Here is a 22,818-nt window from a genome sequence, read left to right on the forward strand (position 1 = left end):
GCTGGACAAGGCCCCTGGACAAGGCTCTGCTCCTGCCCCCAGCTCTGGCCCCAGCCTCAGCCCCTTTCCCTCTGTCTGCGTCCCCCACATCCGAGAACCATGGCCCTACTCCTGGCCCCGGCTCTGGGGAGGCGGGGGCGTGAAGTAAAAAGTTTGGGGACCACTACTCTAGTTTGACCTGCATAACATAGGCCAGAAGACCTCACCCTGTGACTCCTGCTTCCAGGAATCCTTTCCCTCTGGTTGATGTAGAGCACATCTGTTAGAACTCTGGGCAGTCTGGACACTTGTATCTTGCCCCAGCAGAAGTTGGCCAAATAATATTACCTCCCCCACCTTGTCTGTCTCGTATCCTGGGGATGACACAGCTACAACACCACCACAAACAACCTTTCAGAAACTCATTCAAGTCTTGATTTAAAGTCTTCAGATGATGGACAATCCACCCCATACCGAGGGAAAGGTGTTCCAGTGGTTAGTTACCCTCACTCTTAAAAGGTTGCACCTAGGACTGAATTGGCCTAGCTTCAGCGCCCTGCCATTGAACCTGGTTTACCCTTGTTTGATAGACTGAAGAGGTCTCTATGTCAGAAGTCTTTCCCTATGTAGGTATTTGTATACTGTGATCAAGTCATCTCTTAGCCTTCTCTTTGTTAAGATAAATAAATTGAGCATCTTTAGTCTGCCATTACAAGCAAATGATCCCTTTTGGCCTTAAAAATCTATTAATTTATGATAATGAATGAGTGACTCCCCTGGGGCCTCGTTTGGCCAGATGATGATGCATGTAAATTTCCACTAGAGTATAGACTAGTAATTTAGTCCCAATCACACTATGGAAAAGAACATGTAGAAAATCTGTAGGATTTCCATTATTCTGGTCCTACCACTTTGGATTATTAAAGGGGCTGATTTCATTTATAAAACAATACCCAGCAAGAAATGGTACATTCACCACATATGCTGTTTTCTTCCAATGCGTCCTGCGGCATTCAGTGAACATACACGTACAGCAGGGTGAGTATTTAAGATGGTGTTTGCAGTTATAATTATATACACACTTCCTTTGGTGTCCAGAACTCCATGTTTTCCCAGTTGCACCACATCATAAGACCCACATAAGTCAAAGCTTTACAGCAAAGACTGCAACAAAAATGAGTTCTAAGTAAGTTATTTTCATTAAACTTCCACGATGATATCTTAGCACTGGAGACTTCTCAAATTATCTGGATATTTGGGATTCTTTAGGACTAGAGGGCAAACTTTCTCTCATTATTTAAAGCACAATGCAGACCGTAAATATGTACAAGTTTATTGTTAATGAAGTAATCCTGACCCATTCCAGCCTGAACATAAAAGCAATTCCAGCTCTTTATGATGTGGTTAGTAAAGCTCTTATTTAGCCTGTGATTGACCCTGACACGGGGCAGCATCACAGAAGAACTCTCCACATGAGACTGCCCAGTTGCTCTATGTAATTAGGCCCATTCAAGCTTCCCTTCAGCATCATGCCATCTTTTCCCCTGTTTTTTTGCATGAACGCTCTTGCTGTCTCTCCCCAGGGTGGAACGCCTGGTGGCAGGCCCAGGGGATTCTTAGGGGAATTCCATCTCCTGTGCAGCCCTGCAAAGCCTGAGGTTAGGTCTTTGGTGGCTTTTCTAGCTTGGTCAGGACCCTTGGAGACCTTTAGGATTTGGTGTGAGCCATCAGTCCAGTTTATGGGGCAGTGAATTCATTGTATTAGGGAGCTGTGGTCCCCTGGCAGAACCTCCTGTGCTGCATGGGTGAAAACGGCCCAGATTGTTCAGCCACTAATATTGTTTATCATGTATGTGCCCAGACACTCCTTGAGGGTTGCATAATAAATTGGTATATAAATAAAAATATTAATAACTGTGCAATGTAGGTTTCCTGTTGCTGTTTGAGTTTCTCCATGACCCGCGTGCAATATTCCAGGGCAGAGTTCCAGTAAAAGAACTTGAGCCAAACCCACATTTGGATTTCTCTCCAATACACTAATGCCACCAAGCAACGGAAAGAGTTCAGAGGCCTTTCTTCTAAGTGGTCTTTTGAACATGTGGCTCGACAGAGTAGGTAAGAGTGAGTTAATGGTCTATCAGTCAATGGTCTGTGTCTTGAGAGCTCTAGTGGCTTAAATGGAATTAGTTCCTTTTTAAAAAATAATCCTCTTATATTCCACCAAGCTTTCAGCTGTTATCGAAAGCCCATTCCCTTCTCCATTCTTCAGAATCTCCGCAAAGCCTGGAGACGTCTGAGAAACGGAGAGAGAGATGGGAACAGAAACAGCAGAGGAAGCGAAGAATAAAGCAGCGCTCCATCAGCAAGGAGAAGTGGGTGGAGACCTTGGTGGTAGCGGACACCAAGATGGTGGAGTATCACGGAAGTGAAAATATAGAAAAGTACGTGCTGACCGTAATGAACATGGTGAGTGCTGGATTCCATGACTGTGAAATCCACTGGTGTCCTTGGAGGCCTAAATATAACCCATACAGGTCAGTGGCATATATACAGGTCATTTGCATTTCCAGGGTTCAGCCCTTTCCAGTCATGCCACTTGCTTGTGCAGGGGAGGAAGGCTGTGGCTAACGCTCCCTTACTCCCCCATGCACACATGTAAGGCAACTGACAGTTCTCTGCTTGATAAATACATGGAAAGTCATAGCCTGCCCTCATTTTGGGCCTGATCCTAAGCAAATAGAGTCAATGCAAAGATTCCCATTGACTTTGGATCCAGTCCTTCATGCCCACGACTCCTGATGTTTCCGGTGTTAGTGTCACATGTCACACAAGAGCTGCAGAGAAGATGCAGTTGTGTTTAGCAACCTCATCTAGAAACAGCTTCCTGCAGCCCACCAAACAATGCTCTGAGCTGGGGCCAGCTGACCCAGGACCGAGTGGAATACTAGCTTGGCTAGCATTGGATATGTGAATGGCTTTCCTACGAATGTGTCCTTGTGAACTGTTAAAGGGAAAGAGGCAAGTAAAGCAGCCAGTAATAGGTGATGAAAAACCCTGGCACAGAACTAGGAGAGTGTATGTTATGTACCGTAAGGGCTGTAATAAAAGTCAAATGCAGGCTTGAAAAGTTAATTACAGTAATTGCATTCATATGCTTCAACAGCGAACATTGATGCTTAATCTTTCAGCGCTCAGAGACTCATTTAATTGGAAGGTAGGTGGCATCTTGGGTTAATGAGCTAGCCCTTCACCTCCAGAGACCCACATTCAGTTTTGTCTGAGGTCACAAGTGGAATGAACTTAGTGATCTCAGTCTAGTCACCTGCTGGTATTTGCTCATATCATAAAACCACCAGGCAGTGTAGCATAATTTGGCACAATTAGCCTGCTCCTCTTTTGGGACCGAAGTAACACAGGTTTGGATGTGGCTAGCGGTTCCAGCAGAGGCTGGTGGGGCGTCACCCCGGATGGAGCAAATGGTGTTGCACCAAGTTGGGGCAGTTCCCCTTGAGAAACCATATTTGGTCACTGCACAGCGTGAGCACGCTCCCACACTCGGTTTTGGTTGAAATTCGCAGCTCTAATGATTTCTAGTAGCGATTTGGGCATGTCATTAATGTTTAGGTCCAGCTCTGGGTCTGAACTTCCCTGGAGTTGGACCCATTCCTGATTCTAAGGAACTTCTGATTTGGGGCTACACTATCCAGCAGTGTCTTTTAGGACCATGCTTCTCTAGCCCATGTGTTTGCCATGAGTATTGCAAGCAGAGTGATTGCTTTCTCCTGTCCATTATTTCATTGGCTGTTTATATTTCTGCAGGTGGCAGGTATATTCCATGATGCCAGCATTGGAAACCCTATCAACATTGCAATAGTTCGTCTTATCCTGTTAGAAGATGATGAGGTAAAAAGAAAACTACATGACTAATATTTTTGGTCCATTTCCATCTTGGCAGCTCAGTATGCTTCTGTATGGTCAGTTGAGAACTGGCCATGAAAGCCCATAAACTCTCACTTTCATCTCATGTGCATGTCCAGAAAGATCTTGCACAGAATAAACACAGACACTAGAGACTCGATGCAGTGACTGCTGCATGGGTGGGATTCTCTTGGAAGCCAGCGGGAGTTCCACAGGCAGAGACGCTGTAGAAGCTGGCCCTTATATTGAGAAGTAGCCATGTATTCAGTAGTTCATAAAGGATTCCCAACAAAATACAGGCATCATCCTCCCCATCCAGCAACCTACGGGAACTAGCCCTACTGCCTACTGGACATGCTGTTTTGCTCTTGGCAGCATTTCCATTAAAATTAGGGGCGGGCTGGCTCCACTCTGGCAGAGAGATGACTGTGAGTTAGGGTGTTTCCTAGTAGATGTTGTAGTCTTCTCTCTCGTTTCCAGAATTGGCTTAGTCCCATAGGAGCATCCCAGCTAGCAGCACTGTATGATTGATGTGAAATGCTGGTTGTTTGTGCTTCCCAGCTGCAGTTATCATTCTCAGCTAAGCCTGAAGCTGCTCAGCTGTTTGATCTGTTTCCCACAGCTGCGTCCTTGTAAAAGATTCGGCAGCCTAATGGGAATATTTTCCTGCAGGTTTTTTTTACTTCCTTCACTAGACTGTCTAACATTTCCACTTGATCATAGTCAAATGACAGTAAAAAAGGGGTGGATTCTGAGCTCAGCTATGTGGTGTAAATCTGGAGTAATTCCATCTAAGTCAGTGTAGTTACTTCCAATCTGAATTTAGTGTAACTGAGATCAGAATCTGCCCCCAGTGTCTCTAAGTGACAAAAGGGACAACACCGTGACAGCAGACTTTTACTTTCTTATGTTGGTAGGAAGATTTGAAAATCACCCACCATGCAGACAACACCTTGAAAAGTTTTTGCAAATGGCAGAAAAACATCAATGTGAAAGGAGATGCCCACCCGTTGCATCATGACGTAGCTGTCTTGCTCACCAGGTATCCTGCTTTGTGCTTTCTGCTTGCGCTAGCTCTCTGGTTTCAGCAATTTACCAAGTAGTTAGAAATACCTAAAAAGCTGGGAGATAGAGAGAGACACTAGGCTGGAGAGAGACACTAGGATCTAATGTGTGAGAGAGAAAGAGGAGGCTATTTAAATTCCATTTTCCTTATGTGGGCCCTTTTTTGACACTTACACATGTAACTAGAGATGCAACCTGCTGTTTTGAGATTAGCCTATTCCCAAGATTGGCACTAGCCTCAGAGTTCGGATCCAAATCTGGAATATGGATTCAAATTTACCAGCATCTGGGGCTGTTAAAATGCAAGGTTTTGGTTTGACCCCATCTCCAGTTTCCTGACCTTTATGGGGGATGTTCACTTGTATAAACTTGCCATTTTGTCTTATGGATTTGTAAAAGAGCATCAGGGAGGGTGTCTGATTCCCAGTGAAATCCTGTGGGATTTGGGCACTTGGATTCTTTAGGCTTCTTTGAGGATCCCAGCCCAAGTGTGTTTTCCTTATGGGTAAGGGGTACAATGGAGAAAATGAGGGTGTTGTGGGAGATGCCATGCTTCTGAATGTATTGGGAGTTGGTGATCTCAAGTCGTTTCACTAACTCCCAATACATTCAGAAGCATGGCATCTCCCACAACACCCTCATTTTCTCCAGGAGATTTACTTTGCAATAGAAATAAGACACTGTAGGGCAGTACATGCCTGTGGGGTTATTGTTACTGTTCTTCTTGGGTGGCTGTAGTCACTTTGCCATAGCTATCTGGGGCTGAGGTAATCCCCCAAGAAATGCATCAGCCTGTTGTGTCCCATTGCTTAATTATTCCCAGCCCCAGCTGTACTTTTAAAGTGGAATTAATGGAACCAAGCTGCTTTTGATTTTAAATTAACCAGTCTCCTTAGTAAGATGGGCTCCTGGGAGAGCAAATGGAAAAAGAGGGCCATAATTCTGTTACATTCAGATGCATCCACTCTTTGTTTCTGTTTAAACAGTTAATATGTTGTCACCTTTTATATACACACTATATATGTTACAGCTGGGTTAGCTAGATACTATGCCATGTCACAGGATGGAACCCCAGCACCCAATCAGCCAGAGGCTGCAGATATAATTGCATTGTGCAAATTGTATCCATCAGGTACACAGCACAGAGAGCCTACTGTATTGAAGTGAGACCAGAGTCCCTTCTACTTAGGGAGATGTTTACCATCCCCTACTCAATACAAACCTTGCAACATTCGGCGTTTCCCTTTCAATCTAATTGCTGACCCCACTCCAGAGTTTTCAGACAATAGTTTTGCTCAGTTTTATTTTGACACTTTGGAAGATGCTATGATTTAAACAACCGGTTTGTCCTGTGTGTGTGTTTTGTTTTTCCCCCTGCCTGTAAAAGGAAAGACATCTGTGCTGCAATGAACAGGCCTTGTGAGACTCTGGGTCTCTCTCACGTGTCAGGAATGTGTCAGCATCACAGAAGCTGTAATATAAATGAGGATACAGGACTTCCCCTGGCTTTCACCGTGGCACATGAACTCGGACACAGGTACTTAGGGATTTGTTTAATCTCTTTCATGACCCCTCTCCTGGAAAGACACACCATTCAGCTCTTACTTTAAAAAGTGCAGGTGGTACACAAAGTGGGAAAATATCCATCTGTAATCATAGAATAACAGGATTGGAAGGGACCTCAGGAGGTCATCTAGTCCAACCCCCTGCTCAGCCTTGCCTTACTCAGGCAAAACTCCCTCTAAAGTCAGTGGAAGTTCTGAGTTTACCCTGAGGATTTTGCTCAGAGAGTTTCATTTTTGGAACTTTATTATTTTCTGAGTTTAAACTGTCTCTGCACACTCCCAGGAGCCCCAGTGCAGTTACATTCATATGTCAAATCCAGTCTGACTGAACTCTGACTTCAAGGCAAGCTGAATGGTGTTCTGTAAATGCGCTGGCCCAAGATCAAACCAGAGTTCGTGAAATGTTTTGAACAAGACTTTTTAATTAGGAATTCTTCAAATTTAGTTTATTTATAGAATTGGTGACAAATGTTTGGTTTGTTTTCCCAACCTGTTTAATGCAATTAACTTTGGAAAGGTCTTTTAAATAGCAGTTTAATACAGCTTCAGGAAACCATTATATATTTTAAATGTTAATTTCGTCTCATATTGTGTATATCACATTTCTGTGGGTAAGTATAGATTATCTGAAGTTTAATTTAATCAGTTTTGTTCAATAGTCTCATCTTTTCCTTGTTTGAGTTTGAAATAAGAAAGACTACTTCAAAATTCTTTTATATTTACATAAAAATATATACCTTAAGGAAAGTACCATGTATTGATATATTCACTGACTTGCACTAAACTTTGAATTCATTGATCCATTAATTAAATGTTTGCTTTACATTTTCCCCTTCTACGTCCCCCATTGGGTTTGATATCAGCTATACCACATAGATCCTCTTCTTTGCAGGCAGTATTTCTTCCACATTATTTCAATTACATTTTTAGCAAATGCCTCAGAAATATACAGAAGTGAATAATATGTCAAAATGGCAACTTACAGACAGCCTAGACAGCTGTAGTAAACCACAGCCTTTAAATTAAGTAACACCATTTTCTGCGTGCTTTGTTGTCCCTGTCAGCACCTGGATTCATTGTCTTTTATATCTGTTGCCCCCGGGAGCTTTCCAGATTAGATGTAGTTACTGCTGACAGTGTGTAATAAATACATTTCTAAGTCCATGCATTTCAATGAGTGGGAAAGCAACAATATAGGCATTATTAAGCTTGGCGGCTGTGCATTTGCAAAAGCACAAAATGAACCATTTGTGGGAACAAGGAGCTAGGCAGTGACTCCCCAAGGTTCAGACTGTGAACAGCACGTTCCTGTACGCCAGTGTATGCAGTGATTATATGAGACAAATATTTGTTCATCGAGAACAAATTGGAAACAAGCTAATTTTCATCATCCTCTTCAGGCAGTTGGGCTTAGTCAATCATTCTTGCACTGAGTTCTCTAGCCACATTCTGATCTCACTTGCCCTGGATTTAGGCCAATGACTTCAGCGGAAATACTCTGGACTTACACCAGTGTGAGAGGAGCAGCAGACCTCTGGGTTGGAAGGACATAGAGTAACTATGGAGAGGAGATTATGAGGCTGTATCCCTTTCATTTTTATTTGTGGGCAAAATTTTCAAAACCACCTAAGTGACTTACAGTGGGGCTTGGTGCTTTGGAAAATTGTACCCTGTACATTTTGGGTTTTACATACATCAGACAATAACTCACAGGGCCAATTTTAAGTGTGAGCCACCACTTGGGACTCCACACTGTGGGAGCCTTGCAGTCTTGCCAGTGTTGACTCACCGCCCCACTGCAAAAAAAGAGCTGCAAGTATCTGCCTGAATTTTATCCAACTTTGCTTAGTCTGCACTCAGTGCCCTTTGTGCATTCACTTCTCAGGATCATTTGTGCAAGCGTGTTTTACTGGCAGCAATATTCATGGAAAGTGCACTGCAAAGTTGAATGCACGAGTAGCTGTGGAAACCTAATGTTAAATTCATACTTGTGGCTATAGCATGCTTGCCCAATCAAGAAACAATAGCATGTGACTTATCTGACCAATCATAACTAACCAAATGTAGCTCTAATAAAGCAAGAATCAAATACTTTCTGTGGGGTTAAAACAATAATCACATGAAAGTGCATCAAATTTCAAACAAGTAAATCTGAGGAAACTGCCAACTGTTCTCAGGTATTGTGCGATCAGAAAAGAGGCTCATTGGATGCTACATCATCTGTTGCGTATTATCCACTCAGCTCTGCTTATTGTATGTGCTGTCCTGGTCTCCACCCTGCCCTCTCTCGACGGGCAGCAAACCCACCCCATGTCCACATCTCCACTTCCAGACCTGAAACTCAAAATTGCCGAGGGAGGTTGTGGAATCTCCACCACTGGAGGTTTTTAAGAGCAGGTTGGACAAACCCCTGTCAGGGATGGTCTAGATAATACTTAGTCCTGCCTTGAGTGCAGGGGACTGGACCAGATGACCTCTCGAGGTCCCTTCCCGTCTATGTTTCCATGCCCTGCTGCAGGCCCTGCATAAAGTGCAGTAACGGGGGGGGGGATCCCCACATCACCCAGCTACCTACTTCCCTCCACACATTGATTAGTTATTGGTATACAGCAGTGCATTAAGGCCCTCACTGTGACTGGAGCCCCATTGCTCTGGGCACTGTCTATACACCCAGGAGTCCCTACCTCACAGAGCTCACAATCTAAATAGACAAGGCAGAGAGAGGACGGAGCTTGCCCCTGTCACACAGTGGATCAGTGACAGAGCCAGAAATAGATCACAGGTCTCCTGGTTCCCAGCCCAGGGTTCAGTCCATTGAATCAGCTGGGTTCACACTGACAGTGATGTAACTTCTATTGCATTGGACCTGGCTTCATTAAAGTTGACGATGAGGTAAAATCTCTGTGCAGAGCAGTGGTGTGTTAAGAACAGAGTAACTGGGAGAAACTGTCCTAGGTCTTTGTAATGAAAGGCTTGATGTGAATGTGCTAGAAAGCAAAGCACCTGTGCTGTTGTATCCAAGCGTGCGGCTCACCTCTCCTTTGTGGGACTGTGCTCTTACACAGTTTTGGGATTCAGCATGATGGAAGCGGCAATGACTGTGAGCCAGTTGGGAAAAGACCTTTCATCATGTCTCCACAGCTCCTGTATGACACCTCTCCACTCACCTGGTCCCGCTGCAGCAGGGAGTACGTCACACGATTCCTTGAGTAAGTCCCCCACCCTCTCTCCTTACTTTCCTTCAATATCTGTGCTAGTGTAAGGGCTCCTCAGCCAGTCAGGAGTCAGGCGCCGTAGTCGGAGGGGGCCTGGATGAAACAGAGAGCTGGACTCAGAGCAGCAGGTGCAGAACACGTCTGATTGCTACTGGCTGGCCGCCTTCAGCATGGGCTTGGAGTGGCTGGGCTGCCTAGTCATTGGTAGGAAGTTCAAGGACTTGAGAGTGGAAGGAGGAAAAGTCTTATGTAGCGGTGAGGTGGGAATGGGAGTGGGGGTGGAGGTGGGTTTGCCCCTGAGGAAGAATTTTCTGGAGGAACAACAGGTCTGAATTGTGAATGGACTTGGGGCCTGTGTAGCCTTGATCCATCCACAGCAAGACCCACACTACATCAAGACTTGGAAAGGACACGGGGCCTTCAGAGGTGGCTTATCTCATCTACTGATCTCTCATGTTTAACATTCTTGGGATGCATTTTTAATCTTCATTGTGCTGTATTTTCAGTGCCTTAAAAAGGGAGCTGCAAGCCCTTTGTTAATGGAGGAAAGGCTCATTCTTTTTCACTCAAGCTTCTGGAGATAACTCCTCAGCCTCTCCTGTAAATGGGATTTTGACTTCTTTCAGCAGTGTGTCTCACTGAAATGCAGCTTGAAAGGGCTTTCAGGTGTGGGTCATGCAGAAAGGACCATTCAACAATGAGCTGCAGATGTTCTTGATATTGGCATATCAAGGCAGAGAATGGGACAGAGGGCTGGGACCTTTGGTAATTGGCAACCAATGTTTCTGATATTCTAGAACATGCATCACTTGAATCATTTCCTTTGTCTTCAGCAAATGTTGGTGCCCGACGTACTCCCAGTGTTATGACAAATTATTGAGATTTTTATATGGGGCCAATTTGCTGACATGACCATAAAGCAATCTATATAATGAGATCTGAATGCAGGAACTGGGGGTGAGTAGAAATGTGCAACCTCATTCTTCCCCCATTTATCGTCCATGAGCCCTTGTGTGTCCAGACTCCAGATCACTGGTATATCTAATTTTGACAGCTGACAGGGAACCATTTGGAAAGTCGAAAGGAATTTGCTTTCGGACAGCACCTTTCATAGTCAATATTCCCAAGGGGCTTTCCCAAATAGGGAATTAGATGACGGGACTTAGGCATTGTGGAGACAAACTGAGCAAACATTGGGGCCCAGTTCCCTGAATTGCTGGTCCCCACCTTGACATGCAGTCAGCTGCCCTTCATTCCCACTGGACCTCAGCATCTTGCCGAATCAGGCCCTACGTGAAGTACAGTCACAGGACTGGCCATTGGAGCCCTTTGTGGAGAGGGGGCACGCTGGATGGGATGCTCGCAGTGAAATCCTGGCCCCATTGAAATCAATGGGAATTTTGCCGCACTGTAGGGTTACTCCTCTCTCTTGCTGAAAAGAGCACTGTCGCAATGCCACTGGTCTCCTTTCTAAACAAAGTCCTATTTTCTTTCCCACTGCAGCACACGCGCAGTGACGACCATCCAGCCAACCGGTGTCCGCTCACTCTCAGGCTCCGGAGCTGTGTAAAACTTCAGTTCCAGTCTGTTCTACATTTCATTGCCTCGTGCCACTGACTGTTAATCCTGATTGCTAATGCACATTTAAATCACACGCAGCTTTCTGGATCACACGTCCTTCTATCCTGTCACATAAACGCGTAGCATTACGCTATATCCTACACAAAAGGACCTGGAGCACTATAAGAGACGTTCTTTTGAATGTAAAAAGAAAAGGAGGACTTGTGGCACCTTAGAGACGAACCAATTTATCTGAGCATAAACTTTCGTGAGCTACAGCTCACTTCCTTGAATGTGTGTGTTCGATTGTTGCGCGCAGTGTAGATCCTTAAGACCTGTCCAATTTTCTCCGTTTAATTACTAGTCGGGATACTCACAAGTGCAGCACATGTGCATGCCCAGAAATACTGGTTCTGCTCTCACTCACGCCAGCGTCTCCTCACTCACACCAGCGTCTCCTCACTCACACCAGTGCAAGTGAGAGGAGAACCGGACAGAGCATTTTGACCAATTCCGCCAAAGGGAGACGTGGCACCTGTGCTTTGGTTCGTGTCATTTTTACATCACACTGACCTTAACAACTGGAAAAGTAGGACTGTAGCCACTCTGTAGACCCTGCTCCCCACCCCTGCACAATATAAGCAGCAGCAGAGTGCCAGGGAAAAAGGGGACACCTCAGTCTGGAACGTTCCACGCCCCTACGGCCTCGCACTGGCAAGCAGCGTGGGCAGCAATCTGGGGCCAGACAAGCGCTGCCCATAAGAGTGCTTGCGATCTCTCCTTTTCTGCTGCTCAGGCATTCCCAGCACCACTGCAAACATGACTGGAGAAAACCCAGGCACTGGCTTGTGCCAGTTGCCTTTGTCACGCTCTTGAGACCTGGTATTCTCATAGCAAAGCTTTACCTTGCTTTATCCTCTGCTCTGCACCGAGTGACTTTCCAAGGCAAACTAATTCTGTTGGTCTCTGGGCAGGAGGTATTCCATGCTGTAGCTAGGCTGAGACACATTCTTTTGTACAGCTGTTTATTTTTAGCACCACACTGCTGACTCTTCAGTTTGTTATTGGGTTCGTAAAACTGGTGCCTTGAGATTTGCATCCATCCGTGAGTACCTGGCATTGCTGGGACATTCCACTTCCTTGCTGCAGGGAAAAGGATGAGAGGGCCTTCAAGAAGCAATGATAGGGGAAATTGCAGCTGCATCTCATCTGCAAGGAACCGAGCAGCCAGGCAGAAGGCCTAGCTATGTGCATGGCGTGCAGGCTGGCTGTGTGACTGATCCCGCGTCTCAGGTACTCAGCTCTAAATGACAGCCAACAGCTTAAATACACAGCCTTGGCTCTCAGGTAGTGTAAGCTGGTGTAGATCTATGACTTCAGTGGAGCTATGCTGACTTTCACCAGCTACTGATCTGGCCTTCTATTTTTAACCTTCACTTTTAGAATAGGAATTTCCTGATCACCATCACCTTGAGCTGCACTTAGTGTCCCAAGAAAGAAAAGGATCATCTGGATGCATTTCCAGTTAATTTCTGTCTCTCTCCTCCCCCAAGAAGGGCAGCTCTTCCTTCAAGGGGAGAGAACACTTCAGCAAAAGTATTTCATTGTCTGTGACATCCCTCGGGCCAGGGAAAGGGGATGGTGTGAGCACAGAAATGTCTGTGTTGTTAAAATAATGTTGGCAGGAAAGTAGGGAGGTATAAGCCAAGGAATTAGACCCTCCTGACCCAGGCTTACTAGATATCATAGAATCATAGAATATCAGGGTTGGAAGGGACCCCAGAAGGTCATCTAGTCCAACCCCCTGGTTGAAGCAGGACCAATTCCCAGTTAAATCATCCCAGCCAGGGCTTTGTCAAGCCTGACCTTAAAAACCTCTAAGGAAGGAGATTCTACCACCTCCCTAGGTAACGCATTCCAGTGTTTCACCACCCTCTTAGTGAAAAAGTTTTTCCTAATATCCAATCTAAACCTCCCCCACTGCAACTTGAGACCATTACTCCTCGTTCTGTCATCTGCTACCATTGAGAACAGTCTAGAGCCATCCTCTTTGGAACCCCCTTTCAGGTAGTTGAAAGCAGCTATCAAATCCCCCCTCATTCTTCTCTTCTGCAGGCTAAACAATCCCAGCTCCCTCAGCCTCTCCTCATAAGTCATGTGTTCTAGACCCCTAATCATTTTTGTTGCCCTTCACTGGACCCTCTCCAATTTATCCACATCCTTCTTGTAGTGTGGGGCCCAAAACTGGACACAGTACTCCAGATGAGGCCTCACCAATGTCGAATAGAGGGGAACGATCACGTCCCTCGATCTGCTCGCTATGCCCCTACTTATACATCCCAAAATGCCATTGGCCTTCTTGGCAACAAGGGCACACTGCTGACTCATATCCAGCTTCTCGTCCACTGTCACCCCTAGGTCCTTTTCCGCAGAACTGCTGCCTAGCCATTCGGCCCCTAGTCTGTAGCTGTGCATTGGATTCTTCCGTCCTAAGTGCAGGACCCTGCACTTATCCTTATTGAACCTCATCAGATTTCTTTTGGCCCAATCCTCCAATTTGTCTAGGTCCTTCTGTATCCTATCCCTCCCCTCCAGCGTATCTACCACTCCTCCCAGTTTAGTATCATCTGCAAATTTGCTGAGAGTGCAATCTACACCATCTACCATATGCCTGGAACAGTCTTTGCATTGAAAATTGCACTGTTCAATTTTGTATAAAAGAGAGAAAGAAATCAAAAAAAGATTTGAACATGTGAAAACAATTCATATATTAAACGGAGAGCTGCCCTGGGCGTGCATCCACGTGAATCTGCATGTCTGACTCGGAAGCCTCTGGGCCTGAATATGTGAGGGGCTGAACGCTATCAATGCACAAGAAGATCAGCCGCACTCAGCTGGCTGAGGTCCCAAAGACCAGGGATGGCCTCTCCCTAGCGACTCTTCCTCCTCCCTCGTTGTGACTAGATTTTTTTTTAAGTGACCAGCATCATTTAAATCTAAGAAATCCACTGTGAGTCTGGAGGAGGCTGTGAATCTTATTGCCCCCGACCGCTAATGGAGACCCTCCTTTGGCTCAAGAAATAGCTCTGCTGCTCATGGATCCAAGGGTCGCTGGTGCAAGTCCCAGCGAAGTTGGCTGTTGCCACGAGTAGTTCAAACCACCCCGTGTAATGGACCCGTGGAGGCAAGTCTGGTATGAGGTCTGGTGGCTTAAATAACAGACTTAGGAAGCGACACCAATTGTGCACTCGCAATCAAGTGCATTGTTAAAGTAGGGCACCTATGTAGTTTTCTCCCTCTAGCCTTAGCAGAAGAGAGTATTAAGGCTCTTAGGTGTCACCATTAAGGGGAGAGGTTCCATAGTGAAAGTAGAAGACTGACTTTACTATGGGGGGAACGAACTGCGCCCGTTTCATGTCTCATCAGTGCCAGATTTCTCCCAGCCCTCTCGCTGTCTAGGCCAAAGGAGGGAGAATACTTTTGACAGGTGACGTAAGTACCCTTGGAGGTCAGAGGCTGGCTGCAGGTCTGACAGGAACTGCAGCTCAATGACACACAAAATGAGGGAGGATTTTGGCTTCCAAAGACGATGCATGAATACGGGAAAAGGGTTTCAAAGGCAGATGCCAAGAATGAGAAAACGAAGTGCTTTCCATCCTAGTGCCACTCCCTCTGTGTGATCTGAAAAGCAGGGGGCATCCAAAGGTGTCCATGTTGTGACGGCACTCTCTGGCTCGATGGCCATCAACTAGTCTGACCTCTTGTGTATCACAACCCACCAGCACCACCGCTCACCAACCCCAACAACCAAAGTATTCCAGTCCACAGGAGACTAGACTAGTATGTGCCATAGGCAGGGGGGAAGCTCATGGAATCAAAAACAAAACATCAGGAGTAATTATTCTTTGTCTGTTTGTTACAGTTATCTAGAGACTGAATGGCCATACCAAATGCCAGGGAGAGATCAAGGAGCAGGCCTTTTCACCCTTGTTCTTTCGGACTGAAGTTTCACATCAGACAGTGAACAAACCAGTCTTAAGGAACAGCAGTGCAATGCCTTGGGTGTAGGGGGCACTTAGAGTCCAACTCTTATAACTTGACTTGACACTCCACTGAATGCATTGTTTTCCTTTCTATAAAACACCCTTTTGATGTTTTTCCATGAGCAAGTAAACAAAATAGCTTTGGAGCTGCCAGGCCGTGACTTTGCTGGACTCAGAAATTAATGTAAAGCTTGCAACAGGAATATAATATTTCCTCCAGTCACATGATCAGCTCTTCATTTCATGCCAGTTCAGCACTATAGTATTCACAGAAATCCAGACCTCTCAAGCATGGTCTAGAGGACACTGTGTCCTAGCTCGAATTAGACTTCGATACATTTGGCTGGAAAGACCCAACCAAGTTCAAAGCAGCGGTCTGTTTAAAAGTGCTGGGCACCTGTCCCAAAAGGAGAGTCGCTGGGAAGCTGCCTGTGGAAAAAGATCCATGTAATTTTAAAGCATTGTGTTTCCAACGGGGTGCATGGGGCTGTGAAGCCAACGTTCTGACAGGAAGGGTGAGGAGATAGGCAGCCTTACTGGGCAGAGACACTGTGCGTTAGGCCAAAGTGGGAGTGCTGTCTGGGACCGGACTGGCTACACCCTTTGGAAAGATACAATGTGTCTGTCCCGGGGTGTACACTCTCCTCATTGAGTGTTGTGGAGAAGTGTATCTGACTGTGTGATAGGCTATAACCCCATGTACTGGTAGGCCTTGTCTACGTGAGAACAGCAGGCCAGTTTCACTTAAATCAGTTTCTAAATCAGTCCAGTTAACCCCTGCGCAGATGCTCCGATTTTGGTTTAAGGCTGTCTTATTTTGCGTTAATTTGAATCTGTTCCCAGTCACCTTAAACCAAACTGCTATAATCCACTTGTACACTGAAATCGGAGTATCCAGGCAGGGGTTTGCATCAGGTGAACCATGTCAGTTTAAATAAACTCCTTAAAGTTAAACCAGTGACACTTGTTCATAGACAAGCCCGTGGGTAATACAGCAAAAGCATTTGATGGCAATGAAGGCAGATCAGGAACATTCCAGAATTAAGTGCCCATGGGGCATCCTCTAAACGTATCCTCCTGCCTCACTGATGTTTACTAACCTCTGAAGACTTTAGCATCTGAAATACCACTATCAACAAACCTGGTCGTCTTTGCTTCTTAATAACTGTAGAAAGACCTGGATGTTTCAAGAGGTAAAAAACACGAGCTATGAGACCAGGGAACGTGGCAGTGAGGAACATTAGCTCGTACTGCATACAGCAGTAGCCACGGAAATGCAGCCTCCTTTAAAGGTGCTCTCCTCAGTACCTACCAGCTTCATTTTTGAGGGTTGTAGCTTGGAGATGCAGATCTGAAGGTCAGTGAGCTTTGGTGCTGACCATCTGTATTAGCAGGTCATTGACATTAATGGTATGACGTATGAAGCACCAGGACATCTGCCATTAGCCCTGTTTGCTCCAATGAGACCCTTTCCTGTAAGTGATGAAACTGAGGTCATGACTTCCTCAGAGTGAGGAACTTGGCTGTGACCTCATTACACAGCTAAAAATCTGCCACTTGTTCCTGGTGAATGTGCCCTTGGTTGTACTCCTCCAGGGAGTCGCTGAGATGCTTTGCGATTGGTAGTGGGATTCTCTTGTAGCTCATCTGGAGACAAATGCCTGGTACTAAATCAAGCAAAGAGTGCTTGTCCTTTCTGTGAATGCTAATCATGGTGGAAGTCAAGGGTGTTGTAAACCGACCTGAATTAACACCCTAATGCTGAAGAAATAAGCGGTTGCAGTTTTATAACAACTCCCCCAGGAGCGCTCTTTGCTCATATTGTGAGTTGGGTAAGGAGTTACAAGGAGTCAGGAGTTTAGAGCCTCATCAGGCTGTTGCTACACGCATCTGTTTTACTATTGCACTTTAATAGCTGATTCCAGGTCATAAGGCTAGAAAGGATTGTGCAACCAAACCCATTCCAGCAGCAATATTGCAGGCTCAACCCTCTTACCAGTAAACTAGGAACTACCCAGAGAAGCACCACTAGGTTTAAGTAGTCTGATGGTCCCTCACAGCCCAAACTGGACCCTCTGTTCCATATTCCCTTTCTGGGGAAGCCTTTTCAGTTTCCTAAGACCAGCAGGAGTTGGACGGATGTCAAGATTTGAGACTCATTGGAAGACGTTTTCTTTGCTATTACCTTGTTTTGTTACACATTAGAGAACTGTCAGATCCCCTTGCATCCCACCCTCATCTGCCGATTGCAAATGACAGACATTTAACCCTATCTTTCCGTATCTCCCACCCCCATGGTATGTAGGTGCCCCATTCATATACGTAGTAAATTAGCATATTTTCCAGGAACAAAGTATAACCATTTCCAGCAAGTGCATGTAACACATGTGCTTGCCAAGGGGCTTTGGGTGTGAGAGCCTTGGTTTGCACGGGGAAAGCTAATCACTAACTTCTCCCTCTCCAAGCCGTTCCAGGAGTATACACGCCTCCAGGACATGCTAAAGGGGACATTTTTGCAGAAGCTGTTGTTAAAAGGACTGGAAGGTCATGCCTGACTAATCTAATCGCCTTTTATGATGAGATTACTGGTTCTGTGGATGAAGGGAAAGCAGTGGATATATTGTTTCTTGACTTTAGCAAAGCTTTTGACACGGTCTCCCATAGTATTCTTGTCACCAAGTTAAGGAAGTATGGGCTGGATGAATGCACTATAAGGTGGGTAGAAAGCTGGCTAGATTGTCGGGCTCAACGGGTAGTGATCAATGGCTCCATGTCTAGTTGGCAGCCGGTGTCAAGTGGAGTGCCCCAGGGGTCGGTCCTGGGGCCGGTTTTGTTCAATATCTTCATAAATGATCTGGAGGATGGTGTGGATTGCACTCTCAGCAAATTTGCGGATGATACTAAACTGGGAGGAGTGGTAGATACGCTGGAGGGGAGGGATAGGATACAGAAGGACCTAGACAAATTGGAGGATTGGGCCAAAAGAAATCTGATGAGGTTCAATAAGGATAAGTGCAGGGTCCTGCACTTAGGACGGAAGAACCCAATGCACAGCTACAGACTAGGGACCGAATGGCTAGGCAGCAGTTCTGCGGAAAAGGACCTAGGGGTGACAGTGGACGAGAAGCTGGATATGAGTCAGCAGTGTGCCCTTGTTGCCAAGAAGGCCAATGGCATTTTGGGATGTATAAGTAGGGGTATAGCGAGCAGATCGAGGGACGTGATCGTTCCCCTCTATTCGACATTGGTGAGGCCTCATCTGGAGTACTGTGTCCAGTTTTGGGCCCCACACTTCAAGAAGGATGTGGATAAATTGGAGAGAGTCCAGCGAAGGGCAACAAAAATGATTAGGGGACTGGAACACATGAGTTATGAGGAGAGGCTGAGGGAGATGGGATTGTTTAGCCTGCAGAAGAGAAGAATGAGGGGGGATTTGATAGCTGCTTTCAACTACCTGAAAGGGGGTTCCAAAGAGGATGGCTCTAGACTGTTCTCAATGGTAGCAGATGACAGAACGAGGAGTAATGGTCTCAAGTTGCAGTGGGGGAGGTTTAGATTGGATATTAGGAAAAACTTTTTCACTAAGAGGGTGGTGAAATACTGGAATGCGTTACCTAGGGAGGTGGTAGAATCTCCTTCCTTAGAGGTTTTTAAGGTCAGGCTTGACAAAGCCCTGGCTGGGATGATTTAACTGGGAATTGGTCCTGCTTCGAGCAGGGGGTTGGACTAGATGACCTTCTGGGGTCCCTTCCAACCCTGATATTCTATGATTCTATGATTCTAAGGAGATCTCTGTGTTTGAATCCCAGGCCCGTGCTCCAATTTGTTTTATTCTGGAAGAGTCAGGATGCTTCTGACTTGCTTTAGCTAAATAAAGAAATAAAGAAATAAAATACCTAGCCAAGATGTTTTTAAACCGTAGGACAAGTGTTTCGATGTAAGCTTGGCTCCTTAGAATGACAGAGTTAAATCTTGGATCAGGGTCTGCTTCCCCACAGAGGAGACAAATTGATTTGAGTGCACTTTACTATGTGTGGGTCTCTTGGACAAGGCCTTCCTGCCGAGATCCTGTCTGCTTTGCATGGTTTTTGAACTCTTACGGCATTGGCGTCTCTTGAAAACCCACCTGTTTGTCCCACATTTCCCCTCACTCACTGTGGTGTATGGTGGTTGATGGCTGCCCTTCACTTTGGAGGCAGCTGCATTTGAGCAGAGCTGACTATAAATGTGAACTGCATTGGGATCCTTCTGTACTGAAAGCGCTGTCTAAATGGAGGATGCTATTGGTGTTATGCCTTAAAGTGTCCCCTTCCCCAAAATACAGGACTTAAAAGAAAATTAAAGTTTGTCTCTGTAGTTGTTGAAAAATATCTTCCATCTCCTCTAAATGCACCGCCTCTGCCCCAGACTAGTGCATTCTCCTGGTCAAACTAGATCACTGCTCATTTTGCAGTGCAAGCACAGTGGCCTGGCTGAATACATAACTTTCTGGATATCCACAAAGCACAAGGCAGGAGGAAAAAAGCTGCAATGGAGCGGAAGTAATTTCATTTGTCTTTTTCATCTCTGACTTTATCTCCTCTATGGGGTTAAAAATTCATCGGAACATAAACATCCTTAAAGATTCCTTTCAAATGTTGGTAAACATTTTTTAAAAAATATTTTGCCTCTATCCCTCCTGCTGTGGTGCTTTGAAACACCATTTGGATTTTGTTCCTGAATCTAATAAAACTGCTGCTCGTTTTGTCTACATCTTGTGGTTCTGTGGAAGTAAACATTGTCACAACTTGATGTGCAACTGTTATGCTTGGTCTCCTACGCATACTGGCATCCTCTTTAGCTCAGCAGCTGGCCTTTCTTAACTAGCATTGAGCAAGAACATAAACACGCTGATGCCTCACCACTGACATAAATGCAGCAGTGCATAGTCTTTTCCACACACTCACATTTGCGATGCCCTTACTTGTCCTACACCACATAGGAAGCACCCACAACTTACTGTGCTGATTTTAACTGGGAATAGATTGGATCTGCCAATAATTTCCTTTACATTCCCTCCCTGACTTGCTAGTAAGATATCCTGGCTATTTATTTCCATCTCGGCACTAACCGCATCTCTCTAGCTGACCTGATTTTGCAGCTCTTGACCTTAAGCTGTGCTCCTTTCAGGGTAGCTGTGACAAGGAGCCTGTGAGCTATTATATTTTAAATGACCTGCAGAACTGGTGCTGTCTTTTCCTTCTGATAACAACCATTGCACTGCAATGAGCTCTCAGAGACCTTTAAATGAAATCGGTAACGGGAGATATTGTTCCATGGCTGGGGTGCAGGAACGAGTGCAGGTTTCTTGAGTTAGGGATTTATAGACACGGCTTCAGAAGCGTCAGGCACAAAGCCAGATGATAGGAACAGGGAAAAGTGTCTCCCATAATAGGAACGAGGCCAAGAGCTCAACCCTGCAGTACGCTCTTGCAAGGAGAGAATTTAAAGCGCAGGCTGTCTGCATCAAGCCTGCCACCTCATCAAACTCTAAAGGAGCAAAACTAATAAACAGAGCAGAGGAAACCAGTGCTGTTCCATCTAGGCCTAAGGAAGGGTCTGCAGACTCAGACTTTCTTCTCAAATTAACCTGGTGCAAGAAAATCCCTGACAGCTGCTCTCAGGGAGGTGTAATTTTATTGCGAACATTTCTCATCTTGGCAGGTTAAGAATGTGTCCGAGCAGTGTTTTGCCCTCTATGTTGTGATAGCTCATTTAAACACAGTAATAACTTACTTGAGTGCTTTCAAGGTACCACAGTAAAAACCAGGCTGCCTCCCCATCTTTGACAATGAGGATTTAGGCTGGAGTTATTTGTATTCAGATCGATGGGTGGAAGATTTTTCTTCTCTTGATTTAATGTTAAATGTGGGAGTCTCTTTGCTGAAGTTTTCAATGGGGTCTTGCACACAAAGTGGGCCATATCCTGGGAGTTTCACCATTGACTTCAGCAGGAGTAAAATGGGTCCCGCATTCTGAAATACTTTACAGGTAGAAATAGAGCAAAGAGGTAATGCTTGGGAATAGCTGCTCTCATGCTGCCCGCACAGAACATTGTATGTACATGCACTGGGGTAAGCGGTAAGTGTTGGAAATCCTCACAGCCTCACTGGCTCAGCTGAGTACCTAACGTTGAGAGCAGGCTCTCCCATGAAATCTCAGGTCCAGCAGGGTATCAGAGCAAACAGCTGTTGGTGCTCACCAGCTGCAGATGACTCATGGCTGCCATTTGAGTCACGACTCTTCCTTTGTTTGTAACAACAATTCTAACATTCTACAAGAGCCTGTTTTGCGAGTCTCTTCTTGCCCTACATTGATCCCCATCTGCTGGAGTCTGACTTGTCTGTTTCATGTTTGCAGTCGAGGCTGGGGGTTGTGTCTGGATGACCCACCTGCCAAAGAAGTGGTAGACTACCCCTTGGTTCCACCAGGAGTCCTCTATGACGTCAGCCATCAGTGCCGGCTGCAGTATGGAGCGTATTCCGTCTTCTGCGATGACATGGATGTAAGCCAGTTTTGGGGGTTCCTGCAGTTTTCCTTTATGAAATGACAGAATTTGTGAATGCTGAGTGACAGGCTGAACTGTGAGAGTCTTTGCATAGACACTCACTCTCTGCTGATGAAGGGATAAATAAATCCTGCATTATGAATTGTTAGAGGCGAAAACACCACTGTTATCTTGGCTGAATTAGGAGAGAGGTTGGTTTGTTTGTGGAGCCCTCTGCCCCCAAAGCTCCCCTTCCAATAGATCCAGGGAGCCAAACTGACAGCACACACAGACATTCTCTCCTCCTGGTTTAAGGAAGGGTCACTGTAAAGGAGAGGAAAGTAAGGGGGCTAAATATGGGAAAGCGAACGTTCGAACTGTCAGAGAAAAGGGTGGCCAGAAAGGCAGTTCTATAGACAAAAAGGTCGCTGTGGCTTTCTTTGCTGACTGATTAGATCAGTGGGATAATTCAATCTGTGAACACGTTTCAAACAGGTCCGATTTGGGCTGGCCCTTTGGAATGCTCAGTAATCTCCATGCTGTGTCCACGCTTGTTTTCTGCAGAATGTCTGCAATACGCTCTGGTGCTCAGTGGGGAACACATGCCACTCCAAGCTGGATGCTGCCGTCGACGGCACAAAGTGTGGCGAGAACAAGGTAATTAGAGTAAATTGTATTTGCAGCCACAGTCGATTGCAGAGTGTAATTCCACAGCATCAGAACTACAGCTGTGAACATGCCTAGAAATGGATACATTCGGCTCCGTTGAATTTGTGTGTTCTGATAATTACTTAAACGTTCAGCACTGTTGAGTATTCAAACAGCGTATGCTTCAAATCACCGAGGCAGCCAGGTGCTAATGTTTGCCATGTCACGGCTACCGGCACAGCTTTGGTTAGGTGAGGTCTAGAAGGACCTAGCTATGTATATTTTTTCTGGTACATTGC

At 45.6% G+C, this 22,818-nt stretch overlaps 1 protein-coding gene across 2 annotated transcripts in view; it reads left to right on the plus strand.

Moving 5' to 3' along the window:
* ADAMTS7 (ADAM metallopeptidase with thrombospondin type 1 motif 7) overlaps nucleotides 1-22,818 on the plus strand; it is a 141,590-nt gene that overhangs the window by 18,815 nt on the left and 99,957 nt on the right. For both annotated transcript variants that reach the window (XM_073304523.2, XM_073304524.2), the window contains 7 exons: nucleotides 2,249-2,445; nucleotides 3,799-3,882; nucleotides 4,815-4,939; nucleotides 6,350-6,499; nucleotides 9,593-9,736; nucleotides 21,745-21,889; nucleotides 22,436-22,528. In XM_073304523.2, the coding sequence (XP_073160624.2) occupies nucleotides 2,249-2,445; nucleotides 3,799-3,882; nucleotides 4,815-4,939; nucleotides 6,350-6,499; nucleotides 9,593-9,736; nucleotides 21,745-21,889; nucleotides 22,436-22,528 (938 nt within the window). The remainder of the gene's footprint in view (nucleotides 1-2,248; nucleotides 2,446-3,798; nucleotides 3,883-4,814; nucleotides 4,940-6,349; nucleotides 6,500-9,592; nucleotides 9,737-21,744; nucleotides 21,890-22,435; nucleotides 22,529-22,818) is intronic.

The sequence above is a fragment of the Lepidochelys kempii genome, chromosome 10, assembly GCF_965140285.1.
Source record: "Lepidochelys kempii isolate rLepKem1 chromosome 10, rLepKem1.hap1, whole genome shotgun sequence".
NCBI classification, from domain to species: domain Eukaryota; kingdom Metazoa; phylum Chordata; order Testudines; family Cheloniidae; genus Lepidochelys; species Lepidochelys kempii.